Source organism: Cupressus sempervirens, chromosome 11 (assembly GCF_028749045.1).
Source record: "Cupressus sempervirens isolate cs-2001-9-10 chromosome 11, ASM2874904v1, whole genome shotgun sequence".
In the NCBI taxonomy this organism is placed as follows: Eukaryota; Viridiplantae; Streptophyta; class Pinopsida; order Cupressales; family Cupressaceae; genus Cupressus; species Cupressus sempervirens.
In genome coordinates, this window is record NC_143128.1 from 835,662,155 (window position 1) to 835,686,463 (window position 24,309).

Here is a 24,309-nt window from a genome sequence, read left to right on the forward strand (position 1 = left end):
GTGGCAACCCAACTAGTGTTGGTCTTGCCTAGTTTTGAGAAACCATTTGTGGTAGAGTGTGATGCTTTGCAACATAGCAATTGGGCTGTCTTAAGCCAAGAGGGGAGGCCTATGGCATTTTTCAGTGAGAGACTTAATGAAGCCAAGACAAGATATTCAACATATGACTTGGAACTCTATGCACTTGTCCAAGCCCTTAAGAAGTGGAGGCATTACCTACTGCCTAAGGAGTTTGTTGTCTTAACTGACAACCAAGCACTAAGTTTCATCAATTCACAGGAGAAGCTTAGTCTTAGGCATATTAAATGGATGGAATTCCTACAATCCTACACCTTTACAATCAAACATAAGAAGGGCACCAATAACAAGGTGGCAGATGCTTTAAGAAGGAGATCGTTGACAGTTCAAGAAGTCAAGTTGCAAAGCATAGGGATAGAAGCATTCAAGGACATGTATGGTGAGGATACTAATTTCTCAGAAGCATACAAAGTATGTACTAACTTTGAAAATCATTTTCGTAGTCAATTTTCTGAATATACATTGTAGAATGGTTTGTTGTTTAAGGGTCAACAGTTGTGTATCCCAAGGGGATCTATGAGGGAGAATCTCATTTATGAAAAACACAATGGAAGCATGAGTGGGCATTTTGGCCTTAACAAGACCCTAGATCTAGTATAAAGGTTTTACTATTGGCCCAAGATGCAAAAAGATGTAAGTAGATATGTAGAGCAATGTGGCATATGTCAGAAGGCAAAGGGCACCTCATCCAATGTAAGACTTTACCTATCACTACCCATTCCTAATAGGCCTTGGGAGTGCATAAGCATGGATTTCATAGTAGGCTTACCTAGGACAAAGACAGGGTTGGATAGTGTGTTTGTGGTAGTTGATAGGTTCAGCAAGATGAGCCATTTCATACCATGCAAAACAACTCATGATGCTAGTAATATAGCTAACCTATTCTCCAAAGAGGTGGTCAAAATTCATGGGCTACCAATGAGTATAGTTGCTGATAGAGATGTCAAGTTTATGGGACATTTTTGGAAGACTATGGAAAAGATTGGGTACAAACTTGGCTCATGGTTCTGCCTACCATCCCCAAACAGATGAGTAGACAAAGGTCACTAAGAGGGTCCTAGGCAACCTATTAAGATGTCTTACTAAAGAATATGTGCAGAGTTGGGAACAAGTCATTCCTCAGGCAGAGTTTGCCTATAATGATAGCAAGAATAAAACAACATGATCGAGTCCCTTTCAAATAGCGTATGGGTCACATCCAATGGGTATAATGGAGTTGGGGGAGCTACCAACACATGACACCATCAGTCGACATGCAGAGGATTTTGTTCAGTCCATGAAGGAGATACATGATTAGGTTAAGAAGACCTTGATGGAGGCAAATCAGAGGTTGAAGGAAAAGAAGGATGAAGGGAGGAGAGAACTCCAATTCCAGGTAGACGATTTGGTCATGGTCTATTTGAATAAAGCTAGACTACAGAAAGGCATCCCAAGCAAGTTGCAAATGAAGAGGATTAGGCCATGCAAGGTGCTAGAGAAGTATGGTTCCAATGCCTACAAAGTTGACTTACCAAAAGACATGTCCCATCTCTCCCATTTTCAATGTCAAAGACTTGATACCTTACAATGGTCTAGATTAATGAAGTGAAGTATGAGGCAGAGCTAAATAAAGACATATCAGACTTGCAGGCACTTGAAAGGCAACAACCACAAGTGGACAAGATACTGGACTCTAGGGTGAAGAAGAGCACAAGTAACAAAGTTTACAAGGAACATTTGGTAAAATGGAAAGGTAACCCTAAAGCTGAGGCAAATTGGATTGTTGAGAGTGACTTCAAGAAGCATGGCATCAGCAAGGAGTTCCTCTCACCATAGGTACCTTAGTCTTCTTCTTGTAGGGGGAGTATGGTGCAGGAGCACCTTAGGGAAGGGCAAATCCCTAAAGCAATTTTGGCTTCTAAATGGTCTAGCCCACCATTTGATGAACAAGGACTAATGATGAAGTCCCATGATGTGTCTAGGAGATGTAAATAGGTAGAAGTGAAGTCCTAATCATGAACTTAGAAGATAGGACCTAAGTATGACTAGAAGGCAAAATTTGGTCAAGGAGGCAAAATATGGAAAAATACCTTAAAATGGGGTAAGGAGTGATTTGGAATGGTCTTTAGGTGTTCTTGGAACATTCTAGGAGGTTTGAAATCAAACTAGATCAGTTTAGAAGGCCAAGAAGCCATATTGCCAAAAATTGTCAAATTGCTCATTTTTCTAGGAGAAGGCAAAGGGAGAGTTTGTAACTCGACCCAAGGGTTTGAGTGGTTAAGGGAAGTGTATATAAGCATCATCCAACTCATTAATAGGGGTTGGTTATGTGAATGTACAAGCAGTACACGAAAGAACAAGAAATTGCTGACAGGAAACAAGGTTTTTGATTGGAAGTATGTTTTCTTGCATTGATTTGCTTATGGTTCTGAATGGAATAGATGGTTGAGGCCATGTAATGACTGTGAAATTTTGGCCTTTTCTTCAGCATTCAATTTTTTAGGTTTTAAAAATCATTTGTTTCATCATTCCTGCTAGTTAGATTTGACAGGGCTGCACTAAAATGGCTAAAACTTGAGTTTCCACGGTTGAAAACCTATGACCTTTGGGAATCAAGTAATGGCATGTGTGCATTATGTAAATATCAATTTTGGTGGTGGGAGTTAGTTTTCTATTATTGCAAGCGAGCCCTAGGCAAGCTAGTGAAAGCTTGGCAAGGCGCAATGATACTTGCAAGTGAGTTAAAGTTAGAACAATGGATTGGTATGTGCTAATCTTGGTTGGGCAATGGTTGTAATGTCCCCATTTTAGCAGTTGACCAAGTGTGTGTGCGTTAGCCTTGTTCTACATGGTCCCGAGAGCTAACGAAGGGTTTAATGGGATCTTGGAGTGTTTTGGCCTAGTCATTTTCAGTTTGGGCCAAAATGAAGTTGATTTACTCAGTTTCAGGCATACTTACTATTTTTAGTAAGTCGGCAGGACATAGTGCAGGTCAATTTTGGTGATTGGATTTGATACTCTTCGGTGAGAGCTTTCCGATGAGCTATCACTTGCATTATTCGGAGTCCGATTGCTAATATATTTTAATACCTGAAGTTTTATTAAAGTAACGTCTAATTTAATTGTAGAATATTAAAGTGTTACTTTAATATTTATTTTATGGGGATGTGCACCCAAGGGAGACATAAGGGGTATTTTAATATATGTTTTATATATTACACATCTTTTATCCCACATTGTCCATATGAGTTGATCGGACCCTTGGAAATAGAATAAAAGGAAGCATTTGTGGCTTCATTAGTGGGGTTGAATATGAGAAGAAATTGGTGCGTGAGTTGCAGCTCTGTTCTTGGCATTTGAGGACGTTTATCCTCTCTTGTAACATTCTAGACGTCATTCCCTTGGGGTTTGGCCTTTGGAATTCTTTGTTATCGGCTTCATTATCAGGCAGTTTAGTTGCATTTCCAGCTACAGGCAGATTTGGTATTTTGCTCATATCTTCTTCACTACTTGTTCGACGCTTATGCCGCTTTGAGGGAATGATATTACGAAGGTAGTGGACTGATTGAAGGACAAAGTACAGTAGTAGCACTATTCATGCGGCACTATTCACGCAACACTATTCACGCGGCACTATTCATGAGACACTATTCACGTGGTACTATTCACACGGCACTGTAGCAGCAAGTTCGAAAGCATGGGCTAGAGTATTATGTCAATAATGCTGAAGTAATTAGTGAGTTGATAAATCTGCCATGTATTTGGTTTTATGAATTCTGAAAAGAACATTTTATTGGCAGCAGTTCATTTCCACTTTGCATATTATTGTAGTTTCTTTCTTGTTTATGTTGTATGATACCAATTCCATGCACAAAACACAACAAACAATTAAACGTTTGATTTCCGGAGTTATAAGGGGTTTAAAACATTAAACGGAGAAATAAGAGGTTGAATGCAAACTGTTTGACATAATTCCTTTCAGCAATTTGGTTTAGTTTTTTGGGACATTCAGGGGTGCCCATTTCAGTGGTATCAGAGCTATAAGTCCTGCCATCCTGTGGAGGTCTTATAGAAAATTTGGAACAACCGGATAGAGGGAAAAGTGTTTGACGAAATGTCAAAACGCTAAAATCAGAAATAAATAAAAAAAAACACAGGCTAAGTATTTGTGTTTGAGCATGCGACAGGGGCCTTATAATTTTCGCAATACCAGAGCAAGACAAAATAGGATTTCAGACTTGCAAAGCAAATAGTCTAGTACATCCATGCAGGTGGACATTGAATCTAGCCATACAGACACAGAGGAGATATTCTTTGATCAAGACAACAATATGGGTGATCGAGATGACAAGAATACAGGATTAGGCGGAGGCGGGAATGCCGGTCCAGATCAGCGGAGGTAATGTTTAGACAGTTACTGGATACATTAGAGTAGGGGCAGCGTATGCAGCAGGAGCAGAATAGGCGAATGGACATGATGTTGCAGCTCATGGCTAGACAGATGGGTGTCAATATTAATCCAGGTGATGCCAACAACAGAAACAGTAACAATGAGGGAAACAATAACAATGGGGGAAACAATAACCATGGAGGCCAAGGCAACAACAATGGTCCTGAGAATAACATTAATGGTAATAATGGACACGGCAACAATGGGAATGAGGCTGATAACTTTAGACACGTTGCACGCCTAGCATGGATTGCGGGCTCGAGACCTCTTCTACCCACTTTCCCACCCAGAGATCCGGTTCAACCAATAAACGAACCGCAGATTACCGAGTTACAGGATCAGTTCAGGAGGGACTGGGAGGCTAGTGGACTAGAGTTTCAGGCGGATATTTCCCTCAAAGATTATATGGACTTGAGGATGAGACACATGCCTAGAGCAGGAGGGAGGAATCAAAACTTTGAGCTGAGAAAGAAAGTTGGAAAACTTTCTTTACCTTATTATGATGCTTTAGGGAAGATGACTTCACGAGCTTGGGTGCAGAAGGTAGATACATACTTGGAGCTAAATCCTATGCCTGAGGAGGAGGCTATCAAGTATGCGGCTATGCACTTGGATGGCGTTGCACATGAATGGTGGCATCATGGCATGGTGACTTTGGGGCATAATCAGATTACATCCTATGAGGAATTCACCGAAACATTGATTGAGAGATTTGAAACTAGGGATCTCAAGTTACATTTCAAGGAGCTAGCACAGTTAAAACAGTCAGGTTCTGTGGATGCTTACATTGCCGAGTTTCAGCGCTTGTCTGTACTTGTTACAGATATCTCTCCTAGGAGATTGGTGGTGTTATTTTGTGATGGTCTTGCTGATTCATTACGAGGTTGGGTGAAGGGACATGATCCACTCACCTTAGTTGAAGCAACTAAAAAGGCACGAGATTTAGCCCCTTCGATATACAAAGGAAAAAACCATTCAGCAGATTCTTCCTACCGCAAGGACAAAGACAAAAAACCGTTTCAGAAAGAGTATAGCAAACCCAAAGAAGGATCAAAAGGACTAGACAATGAAACCTTGAATGAACTTTGAAAGAAGAAGCTGTGCTTCCATTGTAGAGAGCCTTGGGACTTATCTCATAAATGTTCTCTCAAGGCTAAGGAAAATCAAATGGAGTATTTTTCAGCTGAAGAGTCAGAGTCAGAGGGGGAGGATCAACACTCCGATTCAGATGAGGGTAACACTATAGAGGAGAGCAACATTCCTAAGGATGATAGATCGTTGGCATGCTTTACAGGGGCCCAAAAGGCAATCACATTTAAGGTCAGGGGTACTATCCAGGGGCAGAAAGTGATCTCTTATTGACACTGAGGCTACACATAACTTCATAGATGCATAGTTGGTAGCTAGGAGAGGGTTACAGATAGAGGAGCATGATGGGTTTAGAGTCATGGTGGCTAATGGTGATAAATTATTATGCACTCGGAAGATATCTAATCTTTGCATCAGGTTTGGAGATGGCTACGAGTTGGAGGATGAGTTCTATGTTGTGGACATGGGAGATTATGATGTCATCCTCGGCATGACATGGATGGCTTCACTAGTTGAGTTCACACTCAACCTAGCGAAATTGGAGATGAGATTCCAGCATGAGGGCAGAACTGTGGTACTTAGAGGACTTTCAGATGGAGGTTGCAGAGTAGTGTCTTTGAGGAGAATGCAGAGACTTTTTCGTCATGATGACATAGAATGGGCGGCAGAGTGCTACATTATGCCAACTTCACCAGAGCCACAAGAAAAGAGTCATCCACCAGATATCCAGAAGATACTTGATAGACACGCTAAAGTATTTAGCGATATTCCTCATGGGGTTCCTCCTGACAGAGGGATGGAACATGTTATTGAGCTCGAGGAGGGAGCCAAACCAGTTATGATTACTCCCTATCGTCATCCTAAGAAACACAAGGATGAGATAGAGAAGGCGATTAAGGATTTGTTGGAGATGGGGCATATCAGGCCCAGTAAGAGCCCCTTTGCTTCAGCAGTAGTATTGGTAAAGAAGAAGGATGGGACGATGTGCATGTGCATCGATTACAAGGCACTGAATAAGAAAACAATTAAAAACAGATATCTCATTCCTAGGATTGATGAGTTGATTGATGAGTTGCATGGGGCATGCTTCTTCACCAAAATTGATTTGCGATCTGGATACCATTAGATCAGGATGAGAGCAAAGGACATTGAGAAAACAGCCTTCCGATGTCACTATGGCCATTTTGAGTTCATGGTTATGCCATTTGGTCTAACCAATGCACCCGCTACATTTTAGAGTTGTATGAACTAGGTATTCAGGAAGCAGCTGAGGAGATTTGTCTTGATCTTCTTTGATGACATCTTGGTCTTCAGTAAGACTTGGGAGGAGCACTTACATCATCTGGAGGAGGTGTTATCTATTCTGGAGAGAGAGTCATTATATGCCAAGGAATCTAAATGCGAGTTTGGCATGACTGAGCTCCTTTACCTTGGGCATATCATTAGTGCAGATGGCGTTCAGGTTGATCCCGAAAAGATTAGAGCTATTGTAGAGTGGCCTACTCCCACAAACCTTACACAACTTAAGGAATTCTTTGGTTTATGTGGTTTTTATAGGAGGTTTGTTAAGGGATTCTCACAGATTGCTACACCCTTGACAGATCTTACCAGGAAAGGAGCCTTCGTGTGGACAGGGGCAGCACAGAGGTGTTTTGAGCATTTCAAGCAGGTAATGTCTTCATGTCCAGTTCTAGCTCTACCGGATTTCACAAAGCCTTTTGAGCTTCATTGTGATGCATCAGGTGATGGGATTGGAGTAGTATTGATGCAGGAGAAGCATCCCATTGCATTCGAGAGTAGGAAGCTCCAGGGAGTTGAGAAGAGTTATTCTATCTATGATCGGGAGATGTTGGCCATAATGCATGCATTGGCCAAATTTCGATCATATTTGGTAGGTGGACGTTTTGTGATCAAGACTGATCACAACAGTATTAAATACTTCATGAGCCAGCGTGATTTTAATGACCGACAACAAAAATGGGTGACTAAATTGCAGGCTTATGACTTTGACATAGAGTTTGTCAAAGGTAAGAAAAATGTGGTGGTTGATGCCTTATCTCGGAGACCTCACTTATGTGCTCTGGCAGAGATTTCAGGAGATTGGAGAGATCGGATTATAGTAGAGTATGTCGGAGATGCTTGGGCTTCTGGATTGATTTCAGGTACCATACAGGATGATCACTATGAGGTGATAGATGGATTGATTAGAGTTCAGGACAGGGTTTATTTGATTCCGTCATCACATTTGAGAGAGGTGATACTGAAGGCATTTCATGATGCATGCACAGCTGGACATCCAGGGGTCATCAAGACCTACAGGCAGATCCAAGAGCGGTTTTCATGGAAAAGGCTCAAGGATGATGTTCAGAGGTATGTCAAGGAGTGTGGTTTGTCAACAGAATAAGGGAGAGCACACATTTCCTGTAGGTTTATTACAGCCCTTGCCCATTCCTGATAGGAAATGGGAAAGTATTTCGATGGACTTCATCATTGGTTTACCACGAGTGCAGGGAAGAGATTGCATCTATGTGGTGGTGGACCACTTGACGAAGTTTGCTCACTTCTTTGCTATTCCGTCCACTTACACAGCAGCACAGGTGGCAGATCTTTTCTTTAGAGAGATATTCAGGTTACATGGGCTGCCCAGATTCATTGTCAGCGACCGGGATAGTAAGTTTATGAGTGTTTTTTGGCAAGAGTTGTTTAGGTTGTGTGGTACAGATCTTACACCTAGCACTAGTTATCATCTGCAAACAGATGGGCAAACAGAGATTGTGAATAAATGGGTGGAAGGATATTTGAGGTACTATGTAACTGCACAACAAAAGGCTTGGATTAGATGGTTGCATATGGGAGAGTATTGTTATAACACCACTTATCATATGTCCATCAAGATGACTCCTTTCATGGCAATCTATGGTTATGAAGCACCTAGTTTCATGGATTTAGTTTTGGGGGACAGTAGAGTGCCCAAAGCCAAAAGCTTATTGCAGGATAGTCAGGACATCCTGAAAGTGCTCAAAGAGAATATACAATAGGCTCAGAATTAACAGAAATTGTATGCTGATCAGCATCGAATAGAGCGTAGCTTCGAGGTAGGGGATATGGTTTACTTAAGGCTACAACCATATAGACAGTCATCGCTCAAGAAGAGTGAAGTTGAAAAGTTGAAACCTAGATTTTATGGTCCCTACAGGGTGATTCGCAAAGTGGGCAAAGTCACCTATGAGCTTGAGCTCCCAGAGGGCAATCGAGTGCACAACGTGTTTCATGTATCTAGGCTTAAGAAAGTCATTGGTTAGAGTGTAGTGCCTTCTATAGATTTACCCTTTTGGATGAGGAGGGGAAGCTTGTGTTAGTACCCTAGGCTATTCTGGGCACCAGAGAGAGGAAGCTTAGAAACAGGATAGTGAAGGAGTATTTGGTCAGATGGAAAGACTTGCCGGAGGAAGATTCTACATGGGAGAGTGAGCAGGTTATTCAACAGGCTGGACTAAGATTGCTTAAGGACAAGCAATTTCAAGGGGGGCGGACTGTAATGTCCCCATTTTAGCAGTTGACCAAGTGTGTGCGCGTTAGCCTTGTTCTACATGGTCCCAAGGGCTAACGAAGGGTTTAATGGGATCCTGGAGTATTTTGGCCTAGTCATTTCCAGTTTGGGCCAAAACGAAGTTGATTTACTCAGTTTCAGGCATACTTACTATTTTTAGTAAGTCGGCAGGACACAGTGCAGGTCAATTTTGGTGATTGGATTTGATACTCTTCGGTGAGAGCTTTTCGATGAGCTATCACTCGCATTATTCAGAGTCCGATTGCTAATACATTTTAATGCCTGAAGTTTTATTAAAGTAACATCTAATTTAATTGTAAAATATTAAAGTGTTACTTTAATATTTATTTTATGGGGATGTGCACCCAAGGGAGACATAAGGGGTATTTTAATATATGTTTTATATATTACACATCTTTTATCCCACATTGCCTATATGAGTTGATCGGACCCTTGGAAATAGAATAAAAAGAAGCATTTGTGGCTTCATTAGTGGGGTTGAATATGAGAAGAAATTGGTGTTTTAGTTGCAGCTCCGTTCTTGGCATTTGAGGACGTTTATTCTCTCTTGTAACATTCTAGACGTCATTCCCTTGGGTTTGGCCTTTGGAGTTCTTTGTTATTGGCTTCATTATCAGGCAGTTTAGTTGCATTTCTAGCTACAGGCAGATTTGGTATTTTGCTCATATCTTCTTCACTACTTGTCCGACGATTATGCCGCTTTGAGGGAATGATATTACGAAGGTAGTGGACTGATTGAAGGACAAAGTACTGTAGCAGCACTATTCACATGACACTATTCACGTGGCACTGTAGCAGCAAGTTCAAAAGCATGGGCTGGAGTATTATGTCAATAATGCTGAAGTAATTAGTGAGTTGATAAATCTGCCATGTATTTGGTTTTATGAATTCTGAAAATAACATTTTATTGGCAGCAGTTCATTTCCACTTTGCATATTATTGTAGTTTCTTTCTTGTTTATGTTGTATGATACCAATTCCATGCACAAAACACAACAAACAAATAAACCTTTGATTTCCGGAGTTATAAGGGGTTTAAAACATAAAACGGAGAAATAAGAGGTTGAATGCAAACTGTTTGACATAATTCCTTTTAGCAATTTGGTTTAGTTTTTTGGAACATTCAGGGGTGCCCATTTCAATGGTAGGGTAGTGTGTTAGGTGTCCACAAACTAGAGGAGGACTGATGCATAGGTTAGGTCATCTTTTAAGTTGGATTGCTAACATTGCCATTGAAACCCTTAAAATAGGGGTAATCTAGAAAGGTACTGTACAGACACCATGGATGCCTAAGACCTAGAAAATCCTTGAGCCTAGGTCAGTTGGAAACAAAGTCTAGAAGGCATTAATAGGGCTTGTTAAGTGTTTTAGCAAGTTATTGAAAAACCCTTGTTTTTAAGAGGGCTAATAGGGGCTCTTTCGGCTACAAGGCCAACCAGAGCAAGAATGGATTTTGGGTGTGTGAAACCTAAGGGGCTCTTTGGGCTACAAGGCCAACTAAAGCAAGAATGGATTTTGGGTGTGTGAAACCTAACAAGATGGTGCAGAATGACTTGAAATGAGTAAAGAACCTCATGAGGAAGGTCTAAGCTTGGTTTTGCCTTGCTGGGAGCATTTGGTGGATTTTTGACTTGATAGGCCAAAAAAAAGGTGCATAGTTGGGGTTTTCGGAGTTAGAGGAGTGAAAACTGAATTGACTGGTGAGTTTCTTGGTGGAAGGGGATTAGGAGAGAGTCCTCTAGGTTAGCATTAGAGAAGAGACCCAAAGAAGGCTAAGAGGCAGCCTTGGTAGAGCAATAAGGCTCTAAGAAGAAGAAGCTTGTTATGATCCTTGTGGGCGGCCTTCACTAGCACCTCGGTGTTTTGGTGCAATGGTTCGTACCATGTTGTATCAGAGCCTCCACCCAGGTTCGAGTCTCAGAGTGGGTGGCAACGTTGGCATTGCAGTGTTCATCCGGGGCTCATATGACCAAGGGAGGGCCCACCATATGGGCGCACATCCAGCCCAGTGTCTGGACTGCGGAGCATGGTGGGATGTTATGATTCTTGTGGGCGGCCTTCATTAGCACCTCGGGGTTTTGGTGCAATGGTTTGTACCAAAGCTTCCCATCACTAGGTGCCTTAGTTCTATAGATATATGTCTTGAAATTTAAATTTGGAGCTTTCAAATTAGTACAAAATAAATATGACTATTTTCAGACAGATGAAAAATAGTAAATGGAATTTTTTGTTGTAGACTGGATTTAAAAGAGAAGGAAAAAGAAAATGAAGATAATGTCGAACAATGACAGTGGTGTGGTTGAATGACTCAGAAGAGGCTTTGACCTTTGAGCATTACCATCAAGAACTGTAGCGCTTTAGTGTAGCTCTATTTGTGGCAGCAATAGGCATTGGCTATGGCTGTTTTCTTGGAACTTTGTATTTTTAGGTTGATTTTGTACAAAGTGAATTCGAATTGAAAATTTCAAAACAATTAATATTTAGTTATCATTTACGATTGTGCAGAATGTGCAATGTAGTGTAATCAGAGATATGAACATAAATGGAAAAATCTATATTGCTCTCTATATCCTTATGCTATTAAAATGTTTTTTAATTGAAAAATATGCCCCTCTCTCTCTCTCTTTCACACACACCCCAGCTTTCAACCTTTTTTGAAAATCTGTGTTCTTTTTCCACGAATTTTTCCTGATCAAATCTTGATTGATTGAAAAATTCTTCATCTTCTGCTTGGCCCATTTTTTTTACAAAAAGATTTTGGCCACGGTTCCTCTACTGGATTTCAAGTTTACTAATATTATCTGCCAAACAATTTGAATAATGGATATATAATTTGCAGAGAATACATGCTTTATTAAGGAAGTTCAGCTTAAATACTTGTCAGATATTCAAATCAATCTTATTGACATCTATTGTTTGGTGATCTGTGTATGAAGCTTAGCATAGTATGTCATATTCATGTTCCAAGGTTTATTGAAAAATTAAATGAAGCGAGCGCTGAATTGTTTCTTATTTTACTGAAGAATTGTTTAATTGGAATTTTGTATGTCTACCAATTGTCATTTTCTGTATTTACTTTATCCTAATAATCCTTCTGCAGGATTTTACGTTGAACTGGATCAATTCATTAAACTTGCTGAAGAACGCAAATTCCTTGATTCCTTATGCAGTTGTGGCAAGTACACTCTTGGCTCTTGTATTCCCACCATCTTTCACTTGGTTCACTAACAGGTTATCTTTCTCTATGCCATCTTATTATATCCCATTGTCTTGAGACAATCTGTCAGTGATGTCTTCTGCATTGCTAAGTTCATTGTGTATATGCGTATATATTAGACTGTTTTAACGGGAAGGTTTGTGTCTAGCATCAATACATCCTGCTTCTTTCAATCTATGGCTATCAACCAAGGATTAGATATTGGTTGCTACATGGCTAGAGCTTAACTTATAGTCAAGGTCTCTTTCAAGAAATGACTGTTAATAGTAATAAATACCTAAGTCTTCCTTTACTTCAGCTCATTCATGTGTTACATATAAATTACAGGAAATCACTTTTGTCAATTAGGATCTAAAGATTCTACATGTAAGGACCTATAAAATACATACTCGAACATAATTTAGTGTTAGATCCCTCTTAATATTAAAAGTGACACTTAAAACATACTGGGAAGTGGAAAGAAAAGAATTAATGGATACATAATGAGAAATTATCAAGGATTGCTCATCTCCATTAAGTTTGTCATTTTGTAGGTTGAAAGGGTTTTCCTTTCTGTTTTGGATTGCCCGCTGTCTATTTATGTATGCACATTCAGAAAAGAGATATTTATTATTTGTCCCTAGGGCTAAATTACAATATGATCTTATGCAAACACTAGGGAAAAGTGGTGGATCCTTGTATCTAAGAAACATAAGTTAAATTCTTTAAGAGAAGACCATATTAGAACACATGAAGAAGTGTATTACATAGGGTATTTACTATTTATAACGCTTATGCACCCGTCACATGTACTGGTTCAATTCATATTTGAAACCTTTATTCCTCTATTTGGGGTGCACTTACAAATGGGCCTATATATTTAATTCAGCTATATGTAATTTGAAAGATAAGGTTTCATGATATCTCATATCATAATGATGTTTTGATTTCTTTATACTCTTGAGTTTCTTTGATGGTTTTTAAGGTCTTCATGTCACAAGATGTTGCAGTGGAAGCATTTTTTTGAACATGAGTTTTCCGTGTATAGTTCTCTTGTCGAGTTACATCATTCTTTTGTGATTCAGTTTATTTGGACATTTTGTCTGTGACATATTGTCAAATGGTTCAAAATATTTTGGGCTATGTTACATAGGGACAGATTTCCTATACCTAGAGGATTTGTTTTTGACCCCAAAATGTCCTGGGGATAGTGAGATGAAAAGGGATGTCCCCCAACCGTCCCCAATTTCAAAAAAATGTAGGAAATGACAGGAAATGTCTCCTAATATCCAAGAACAACTAGCTTTCTTGAAAACACTTAGTGGTTGCCCAGAATGTCCCTAATCCATCCCTAAAATGCAAAAGTATCCTCTACACATTTGATGTCTTTTGGCATTAAAAAATAAAAAATAAGCTCTTTTTAAAAATTCTTTTTGCCAAAGCAGCAATGGGGGGCCCACAAGATTCAAATTTGTGTTTGTAGACAATAAAATTCAAATGAAGGAGGTGCAACCAGGATTGGTTGGGCTACCATTGGATGACCCACTTATGCTAGAGGGAGATATTGACTCATATGACTTTGAGCCTTTGGATATAGATAGCTAGGATGCAACTTAGTTTCATATGTTGTACCTATAGCTTGTTATATTTTGATGTTTGAGATTTCTTGATACATGTTTGAGACATTTTGATTAGGATATTTATATTGTCAGACTATGGTTTCGATTTTTGAGACTTTTGGTTGGAAATTTTCTAAGTCTTAGTGGCAACTTATAAAACTGTGGTGTTTTATTACTATAATAGATAAGCTTCTATTATTAATTAATGGTTATCTATTTGTAGTCTATTGTAAATATTAGAATGTTTCTAATATTACTTAGTCTGGAGTTATCTATTAGCTTTTTTTAGCTTTCTTTTAGCTTGAATAGAATGTTTCTATTCTTTACGATCGTTTCCTAAGAAAAAATCGTTTTATTCTTTTGTATATATTGACCTCTCGGTGTCAAACAAATATTTACCAATTACTTCGTAATATGGTACCAGAGTCACTTTTTTGAATTTTTTCGAAAATCATAAATTTTTTTTCTCAAATTATCAGACCCTATTTTCGAAATTATTTTTTTGAAATATTTTCTTTGAACTAGGGTTTGTCTGAGAATATTGACCATCAATATTTACCTTTCTTTTCTGGCCGTTTTTGAGAAAACGTGACTATTTGTTGGGCATTTTCGTCCCTTTTTTTTGCACATCTAGAGCTTGGAGCGACGCCAAGGGTTTCTTAAAATCCTCAGTAACAAATTCGTGCCTAGAAATTATGTTTTTTTTGTTGCAGATTCACCATTAATTTCAAGCTTTTTTCAGCCCAGGATATTTCTGTTCGAAACCCTAATTTTTGGGCTTGGGAAATTTTTTTGAATACAGATTCTTGATGGGTTTTTCAAGAGCTCAACTGGGTTGTCAGATTCTTCTAGGTACCTTGATTTTCGTGCCTCAACTTTTGAGCCATCGGATTTGAAAACCGTCAACATATTCTTTTTGGATTTTTTCAAGCTCTCTTCTAGGTACCCTTTCACTTTTTCTGGGTCTTCCATTTTTCTGTCTTGAAGTACATGCCTTCATAGACTTTTACGCTTTTCTATTGAAAAACTTGCTATGTCATCTTTGACTAATATTTTGCTCGAGAGCAATTCAAACTTCAATGGTTGGAATTAGGGCACTTGGAAGCAGCGGATAATAGCAATTTTTGAATATCAGAATACTGTTTACAATGATCAGATTGTTCTGGGTGTTACACAACGTCCGACTTTCCTTGGTACTGATTAGGATACATGGGATTTGAATAATTGGGAGGCGGTGATGCTTCTCAAATTATCTGTAGCTGATGATCAACTCTCTCAGATTCCATCTAGCACGACAACTGCCAAGATATGGGCACATCTCAAGAATTTTCATGAGACTTCTGACAAAAGCAGAGCTTTCTTTTTGAAGAACACTTTGTTTTCTATTATCATGGATGAGCGAACATCGCTCTAGGCTCACCTTAATAGGATTCAGGAAATCCGTGATCAGTTGCTTGCCATTGGTGGCAAGATGGAGGAAGAGGATGTAATAACCCCAACCGGTTATAACTTTCTTTTATAATTCAGTTGTTTGACATTTCATCAAACACTTTGCAAGCAAGCTCTAATACCACTGAAATAAACCTTGTTGGCTCTCAAACAATCTGTGTTGAAGAATTGATTTCTTTTTTTATTCTTGAGATTTTGCAATTTTTGATATAACAATATAGCAACAAAATAGAAGATATTGGAATAATAACTTCAACTCAAATATTTGGATATTACATAAGGAATATACAGCTGAAAAATTTCAGATTTCAATATCAGCTTAGATACTGAGTATTTTCACAAAGTACCAACAATCCAGTTGATAAAATATCTCCTATTATAAATTAACAATACCAGAAAAATTAGAAGTTACATTCCATGAACTTACAAGTAAGACATGCCTTGATACCCTCTAAAATGAAGACCAACAACAACAAATTAATTCTTCAACCAACCAATGCAACTGCAAATTTGGAAAATGGTGCTCCCAAAGTGCACATAGAGAATAACACCCGGCAACAGATATAAATTGGTGCTCAACCAACTCCAAATTAAACAACACCCAATTTGATATAACAATTCTAGTGAATCCCTTCACAAATTCCATAATAACCTCCAGTAGCAAGAAAAAAAAACTTCTGCTTATCAATAGTTAATACAGTAGGAGAATTGACAAATCGTATACTTCAGCACAATTTGCCAAGCAATCTCAGAATTGAATCTATAATACTTCAGTTGTAGATCCCAAACCCTTATACTTCAATAAGGGCACAAAATTTCAGAACTTCAGAAGTGTCACAAAGACAAGAGAAAAATAAATAATCAATTGGATGCTTTACTCATCAAATGAGCTTATATTTATAATCTTCAAATGGCACAAAGTTTCCCAAATGAACTTCACTTAAGAAGCTTCCCACACACAACATTAAAATATAATAAAATGCCATTATAATCTAATTATTAATTGCTTTTGGCTCCAAAAATGACCTTTTCCTTCACAACTTAATATTCTGACACGTAAGGCCATTGTTTCTTGTTCCCACGAGTTAAAAAATTTCATCCTAGTTCCAACGAGCTATGATACAGAGGTGACCAACAAACAACACCAACAAAAATAACAACCTCAGCGTATTTAGATGAATAATAATAATTCACCCATCTTGCAAAAACAACTGAAGAAGCATCAAAATCGAAATCTGACAACACCAAAGTGATCCTGATGATGAAAGAACTTGACAGGGTGACTTACTATAAATAGATGCTCCCTCCAAGATTCTTGGAGCTCAAACTAGAAGTCTGAAATAAAAATTGAGAGCATCACCAAACTCCTCTAACTCACCTGAGCTCATCGGAACCAACAGATTGACTTACAATAAATAGTAAGTCCCTCAAACGGAGCCAAAACACAGCATAGGCTGCTGGAAAGCCTATAACCACACAACTGAGTCCCTTAAATCCTATTGTCAGCTCACGAGGGTAGCTCACGAGGGTCACGATGGTGAACTGACCTAGCCAACTGTAAGAACTTGCTAAAAATGGGGACATTGTAGAGGACATTGTGGTCATCACTCTTAGGAGTTTACCCAAGTCCTACGAGTATTTTATCGAGACTCTCAACATCACGTCTTCTGGTGTTTATCTGAAATTCACAGATCTCTGCAAACTCCTGCTTTAGCAAGACCAGTGGAAACAACAGTTTGGTAGCAGTTCCAACTCCACCTCCATAGAGCAAGCCTTTGCTGCTAAATCCTTTCAAAAGGATAAAGGTGAGTCTCAATAGTCTTCTCAGCAAAAGTCTTTTGCTCCCGCTTCAGAAGGCTCCTGGAAGAAGAACATTCAATGCAACTATTGCCACAAATTTGGTCTCGTGAAGGTTGAATGTCGGAAATGCTTAGTTGCCCAATCTAAGCGATCAAGTTCGCAGCTCAAAGCAAACAATGCAAAGCACACTAAGCACACAGAATCTGCCTTTTATGCCTTCATGGCTAAAAGACGTACAAATCATGTAAAGTCGTTTGCCAGGTACATTGATTCAAGTGCCTCTCATCACTTCACCCACTGCCAACACTGGTTCACTGACTACTAGCCTTATTCAAATTCTGTTATTTTTGGTGGCAGAGAAGAGTACACCATTGTCGGCAAAGGCAACCTTCAGATTTCGTTTGTTGGGAGGAATCTCATTTTCCTCGATGTGTACTACGTTCTAGCGATGGAACTAAAGCTACTCTCAGTTAGGTAGTCACTGCGACATTATCCCAAGTTGGATGTCACCTTCAATTCACATCATTGTAACATCACTAATAGGGCGACACAGTCTATTGTTGTAGTGGATCTTGAGGATCATGGTCTTTTCCAACTTACTAATTTTGGCGATTCTCGGGACTTAGCTATGGCTGCTCGGCGGTCTTGTATTAGCACACTTTGGCATTAATGGTATGGGCAATTAAATGTGCATTATCTCTCTTAGCTTGTTCGGGAAGAGCTTGTCCTCGGTTTGCTAGAGATTTAGATTCAGCAGCTTGGAGTTTGTGATGCATACGAGGCTGGGAAGCAATATTGCACACCTTTCACTAGTGGCGATTCATGGTGAGCTTCTCAGATACTTCAGCTTGTTCATGTCGATATTTGCGGCCCTATGGTCACTCCTTCTGTTCTTGGGTTCATGCATTTTTTGTTGTTCGTTGATGATTTCAGTCGAAAAATGTGAGTATATTTTCTTAAAAAGAAATCAGAGGCATTTCCTGTCTTTCAGAAGTTTAAACCTTTAGTTCAAAAAGAGTTTGGGAAATCTATTATTACTTTTAGATCAGAAAATGGGGGGGGGGGGGGAGATTTTGTTCTAATGAATTCTCTAGATTCTTGGATACTTATGGCATCAAATGCCAGTTAACCACACCCCACACACCGCAACAAAACAGTGTAGTTGAACATCAGAACAAAACAATCATCGAGATGGCTTGATCCATGCTCAAACACAAACATGTTTCAAAGAAATTTTGGGTAGAAGCAGTTAACACTACAGTTTATCGTTTGAATCGGTTACCCACAATAGTTGTCAAAGGTAAGACTCCAGAAGAGGCTTGTTCAGGTTGCAAGCATTGAATCAGTCACTTGAAAGTTTTTAGCTCTCTTGCTTTTGTTTGGATCCTTGATGCGTCCCGCACCAAGTGTCGTCGGTAGAAACTGTAGCTGACGGGTTCATGTCATCGGTAAAGATTTTGTAGCCAACGGGCCGATAGGTTGATGTCGTCGGTAATTGTTATGTAGCCGACGGACCCCTTCGGGAAGGTTCGACGGGTAGTATTTATATCCCGTCTAGGTACATTGTAAAGCATCTTATCACCAGTTATGCAATCTGTTGGCATATGCGAATAAAGGAGTACTGCTGTTCGTGTTCATTATCTGTGTGCATTTCTTAATTAACCTATGCGGTAAACATTTGGCGCCGTTGCCGAATGCCAAAGGAGATTCCAGAAGATTGCCGACGGAAACCGGAGCATGGAAGAATTGTTGGAGGAAACTTGGTAGCAGGTGGAATTGGTGGAAGAAGCATGAGAGGAGTTTTTGAATTTGTGTTCACCAAGCGAAGAGAATTCAGACGGAAGAGCATTGACTCGCACGACTCGGAGTGCTGAGGGAGCACGAGTGTGGAGTGAACTCTTCGTCCAGGATACACTTCCGCAAGGGACAACTTTAGAAGATCCTTCTTCACCAAGGTTCGCAGCTGTTGAGATTGCGGGAGAACAGTCCACCGGCGTGGGAGAGCAGACCGCCGGTGTGGGAGTACAGTCCGCCGGTGTGGGAGAATAGTCCGCTGTGTGGGATTGTAGACCGCCGGTGTGGGAGACCAGTCCGTCGGTGCAGGAGTGTAGACAACCGGTGTGGGAGTGAACAATGCCTGTTTACAAAAACCAATTGTGATGGCGGGACCAAAAGAAAAATTGCCGAAGTTCGATGGCGATGGTACGACCGATCCTATTCGACACTGCAAAACATGTGAAATGATCTGGAGGGCAAATGGCATAACTGATGAAGACGATTGGATGAGGCAATTTTCGTCCACCCTACGGGGAGTGGCAATTGATTGGTTTACTAGTATAGATCCGCAGAAGCTAGACAGTTGGAATAACATTAAAAAGGAGTTTTTGGCCGAATTTCAACTGTTGCGCAATGATAATGAAATTGTAGCAGAGATCTTCAATACTAAGCAGGGGAAGAATGAAACTGTCCGTGTCTACGCCAGGAAATTAAGACTTGATAAACAAAATAGAAAATAAGTTGGCAGACGGACTTCAGAAAAGATGGTTCATGGAAGGTCTACGCCCAAACTTGAGGAAGAAAATGAAAATTGTGCCGCCGTCGTCATACACGGAAGCTTATAACAAAGCATTGAACCTCGAAAGTGAGCAGAAGATAAAGTAGAAGAAGAAGACTAGCTCATTTGATTCTGATAACGACTAGCCTTCCAGAGAAGATGGCAGCGATGATGAAGGCAGCATCAAGAAGGTCCACGCCCTACAGAAGGACATGATCCGCATGGAGTTTAAAAATATGTAGAAGGAGACGAAGGGCAGTGAGCTGTGGTGCACGGAGTGTAAGAGCGACGGTCATACTAAAGGATCCTGTCCAAAGAACCAATTCTGCGACATTTGTCAGATCATGGGCCATTCGACCAAGGAATGTCCCTTTAACATGAAGACTAGAGGATCTCCACAGGTACTTCTTACATAGGAGGCGTCCCCGTCAAGCAGTAGAGCAAATATCGGAAATACCAATAATGCTGGTGCTACGTCAAGAGGATACAAGAATTATAGATGTGGGCAGAATAATAATAACAATGCAAACAATAACACTAACAATACCAGCAGAAGCTGAATCCAGTATGATGCAAACGGACAGTCGATCGTACAATGTCACGCATGTAACTCGTGGGGGCACTTTGCTCTGGAATGTCCAACTGCAAATACACCCCAACTATTATGCAGATGGTGCGGACCTGGCGACCAGGACAATGCCAAATGTCCAAAATCGGGAGTAAACTTGATCATTGTTAGGACGGATGAAGAAGAGGTGTTGGCGATTACACATAGGCAAGCAAAAGAGTACCCGGATCCGGCGGAGGAAAAGAGGAAATTTGGAGAAGCGCGGGCGAAGATTGCAAAGGCATTGCAGGCGGAAACATCTCAACTGAAGGACACCACCGGCACTTTGGCAAGAAACTCCGTGGAACACAACATCGTACAACTGATTTTACAAACAGAGGTACGGGTCAAGATAAATGATTTGCTTCTTACAATGCCCGAGCTCTGATCCGCTCTTACAAATATTGCACCAGCTCCAAGGATACCAAGAGAGCAAGGTAGAGGGAAGGAAAGTGATGTAGGCGGAGAAGACCAAATGTTGCTAGCCCTCACATCTGGCCAGCATCTGGCGGTTGTCGAGATGGGGATCCTCAGACATGTTTTCATACACAATAGTCGATGGTGGGTCCGGCATAAATGTCTTACCTGAGGAGACCTGGAAGAAATTGGGGCAGCCGACATTGTGGCCCTCGACATTTCAGTTGCTTACAGCAGACCAGCATGGCATCAAACCTCTGGGCGTTCTCATGGCACAGTCGGTGACGATTGGCACACAGCCGTTCCTATTAGACTTTGTCGTGATCTCGTTGAAGAGAAAAGGATACGATGCCATCTTTGGCCGCGGATGGCTTATTTAAGACAGAGTAAGACACGATTGGAAGAATACCTTGTCACTCGAAAGTAAAGGCTGGCGATTTATTATTGATCTGCACACCCAAATGGTTGGGGAAGAGGCCCTGTCATCAGATTCCAAGGGAGAGGAGGAAGGAAGACAACGTATGGAACCAGATCGAGAGGGAGTCCTGCGATTGGACGGAGGATCAACGGATGACGACTTGGATTTAGTCAACGGTCTCTACCACTGGCAAATAGAGGATTACGAACTATTCTAGAGTTGCAATGTATTGTCAATTGAGGAAGGTCCGAGCGGGGATGAATTTCCAAAGGAGTTCATTGAGGTAAACGAGGGGGATGTACCGTTGGATGTTACACCCGCCCATGCATTCAGTGAGGGGGAGACAATCAAGTATAATGAAGCTACACTACAAGCAATGAATTTGGGTGATGAAGCAGCATCGAAGAACATTCTGGTAGGAGATAATTGGGATCTAGTACTCAAAGCGGCAACATTCAAGATAGTCCTGGAATACAATGATGTATTTGCATGGACATACAAGGATCTGAAGGGTGTACTGCTGGAGTTGTGTGTGCACCGCATTCCACTGATCGAGGGAGCGGTACTTGTATGGAAGCGACCCTACAGGATGAACAAGAACTATGCAGCACGGGTCACGGAGGAAATCAACAGGATGTTGGAGGCCGAAATTATTTTCAAAGTGCAGACAAGTGAATGGGTGTCGCCTATAGTTATCTCACTGAAGAAAGACACCACCCAGATCCGGATATGCGTGGATTTCTGATGCCTCAATGCAGTCACGGTCAAGGATCCCTTTCCAATTCTGTTTACAAACAACATTTTGGAGGAGGTCGCCGGACATGAAATTTACTCGTTTATGGACGGGTTGTGCGGATACAATCAGATCTCTATAGCAAAGGAGGACAAATTAAAGACTACATTTGTCATCAAAGATGGGGTCTATGCATACAGTCGGATGCCATTCGGGTTGTGCAACGCGTCGGCAACCTTCCAGCGGATTATACTGCACATCTTTGACAAGATCTCCGTGGGAAACTTCAAAGCGTTCCTCGATGATTGGTCGGTATTTAGCGCGGAAGACAGACACTTGGCAACACTCGGTGAATGTATGGAGAGATGTCGCAGGGCACGGCTGGCCTTGAACCCCAAGAAGTGCAGATTCATGGTTCCGCAGGGGACACTGCTCGGACACATCGTCTGTAAGGATTGAAGACTGACCCAAACAACGAGACTTCATGCCATTTAACCCAACGAGATTTGTGGCCGACGGTGTACAACGATGCGGGGGAATGGGTCGTCGAATGTGACACTTGCCAACGGGCCGAGAAGCTGCTCAAACGAGACTTCATGCCATTTAACCCCTCCCACGCGCAGGAACTCTTTGAGCGGTGGGGATTGGATTTCATTGGACCCCTAAAGGTGAGCAAGGCTAGGTGGTGCCGGTACATCATTTTCGCAACGGAGTCCCTGACCAAGTGGGTGGAGGCACGCGCATTACTAGATAACTCGGCCGTGAGCACATCGAAGTTTATTTACGAGTAGATGATTACCAGGTATGGAATTCCATTATAGTTAACAAGTCATAGGGGAGGACATTTTGTTAATCATGTCATTCGACTGCTCACCACCCAATTAAAGATTTGTCATTCACTGTCGAGTCCATACTACTCGAGAGCAAACAGACAGGCCTAGGCTACAAATAAAATTCTGGTATCAATCATCTACAGGCCCTGCGCGGTTGAAGGTGTAGATTGGAAGGAAAACTTACCTGTCGCCCTTTGGGCTTATCGCACAGTGTATAAGGTGACGACAGGGCACACGCCATTCCAGTTAATGTTCAGACAGGAGGCAGTGGTACCAGCAGAATTCATGATTCCGAGCTTGCAAATAGCACTGGAAAACAAGCTAGGTGACATCGAAAGGTTAACGAAGCGGCTGCATAATTTAAATAAGCTCGAGGAGAAGCGATTGTTGGCGTAGTGGGCGACGAAAGTGACATAGAACAGACGCAAGGTCTGGCATGATAGGCATCTGAAACTTAGTAGGTTGCAGCTAGGGCAACTGGTACTGAAGTATGATGGGCGGAATGAGATCAAGCCAGGGAAGTTCAAGGTTAGATGGGTCGGACCCTACCAGATACGGGAGGTCGGCGACAATGGAGCAATCAAATTATCAACTTTGGACGAGCAAGACGTACCTCAGGCAGTCAACGGGTCCAAATTGAAAACCTATCACGCCAGGAAAACTTCGCCGCTGTCACCGTTATAGAATGACCAGATGGCTTCCTTGTCGTTGTCATTGCAGAACGGTGACGCCTCGAGGCAGAATTGAAGAACTGTAAAAAAAAAATAAAAAAATAAAAAAAAAAGAGAAGAAGAAAACAAAAACAAAAAAGAAAAAGAAAAAAGATTCAAGCTGAGTGGGCCGCGGGAGGATGTTCTGCGGGTACCTGTCCGCGGGAGAATGATCCGCGAAAAACTTTTCGCGGAAGCTTGTCCGCCCGCGGGAATGCATTATTGGCGGGGGCTGCGGGCTTTCTTTTTCCCTCTTCATCTTAAGACTAAGTTGAACAGAACGACCATTCCAATTGAAGGCACTTGGAAGGTGATCAACTCCATGGAAATCAATCCCACCTAGTAACCTCCTTTCCAGTAGTAGTCGGAGTTTTCTTTGCCACAATTTTCCTCTCCTCCGCAGGGCTTCTTCTCCGCTAGAGCTTTCCACGGGTGATTTTTGCCACAGCCTTTCTCTTCTCCACAGGCTTCTTGAGAATCAAATGGCATGATAAGCAAAATAAATGTATCAGCAAGACCTCGGGCGCCAATACCTATTGACCGGTGTCGCTTCCATAGGATAGTAATTCACATCGATGATTTTGTTTAAGTTTGCAGTAACTATGGCTGTGACTTCTCCTAACAGTTCAAACAAGCTTCGATTTAGCTGGAACCCCCTTTTCCCTCACAAATCTTGGGTGAGCAAGTGATGCCAAGTTGCAGACTGTAGTTTCTGTTGGGCTGGTGTACTCAATAATCCCAGTGCAAGGGTTCGAGGACTTCTCTTTCTGTTGCAGTGATCCTTGAAGAAAGGATAAGGGTTCTTCT

At 41.0% G+C, this 24,309-nt stretch overlaps 1 protein-coding gene across 1 annotated transcript in view; it reads left to right on the forward strand.

Moving 5' to 3' along the window:
• Positions 1-24,309, forward strand: part of LOC149532155 (putative sodium/metabolite cotransporter BASS5, chloroplastic) — a 286,531-nt gene that overhangs the window by 35,991 nt on the left and 226,231 nt on the right. The window contains exon 4 of the mRNA XM_089811207.1: positions 12,267-12,397. Within this exon, the coding sequence (XP_089667333.1) occupies positions 12,267-12,397 (131 nt within the window). The remainder of the gene's footprint in view (positions 1-12,266; positions 12,398-24,309) is intronic.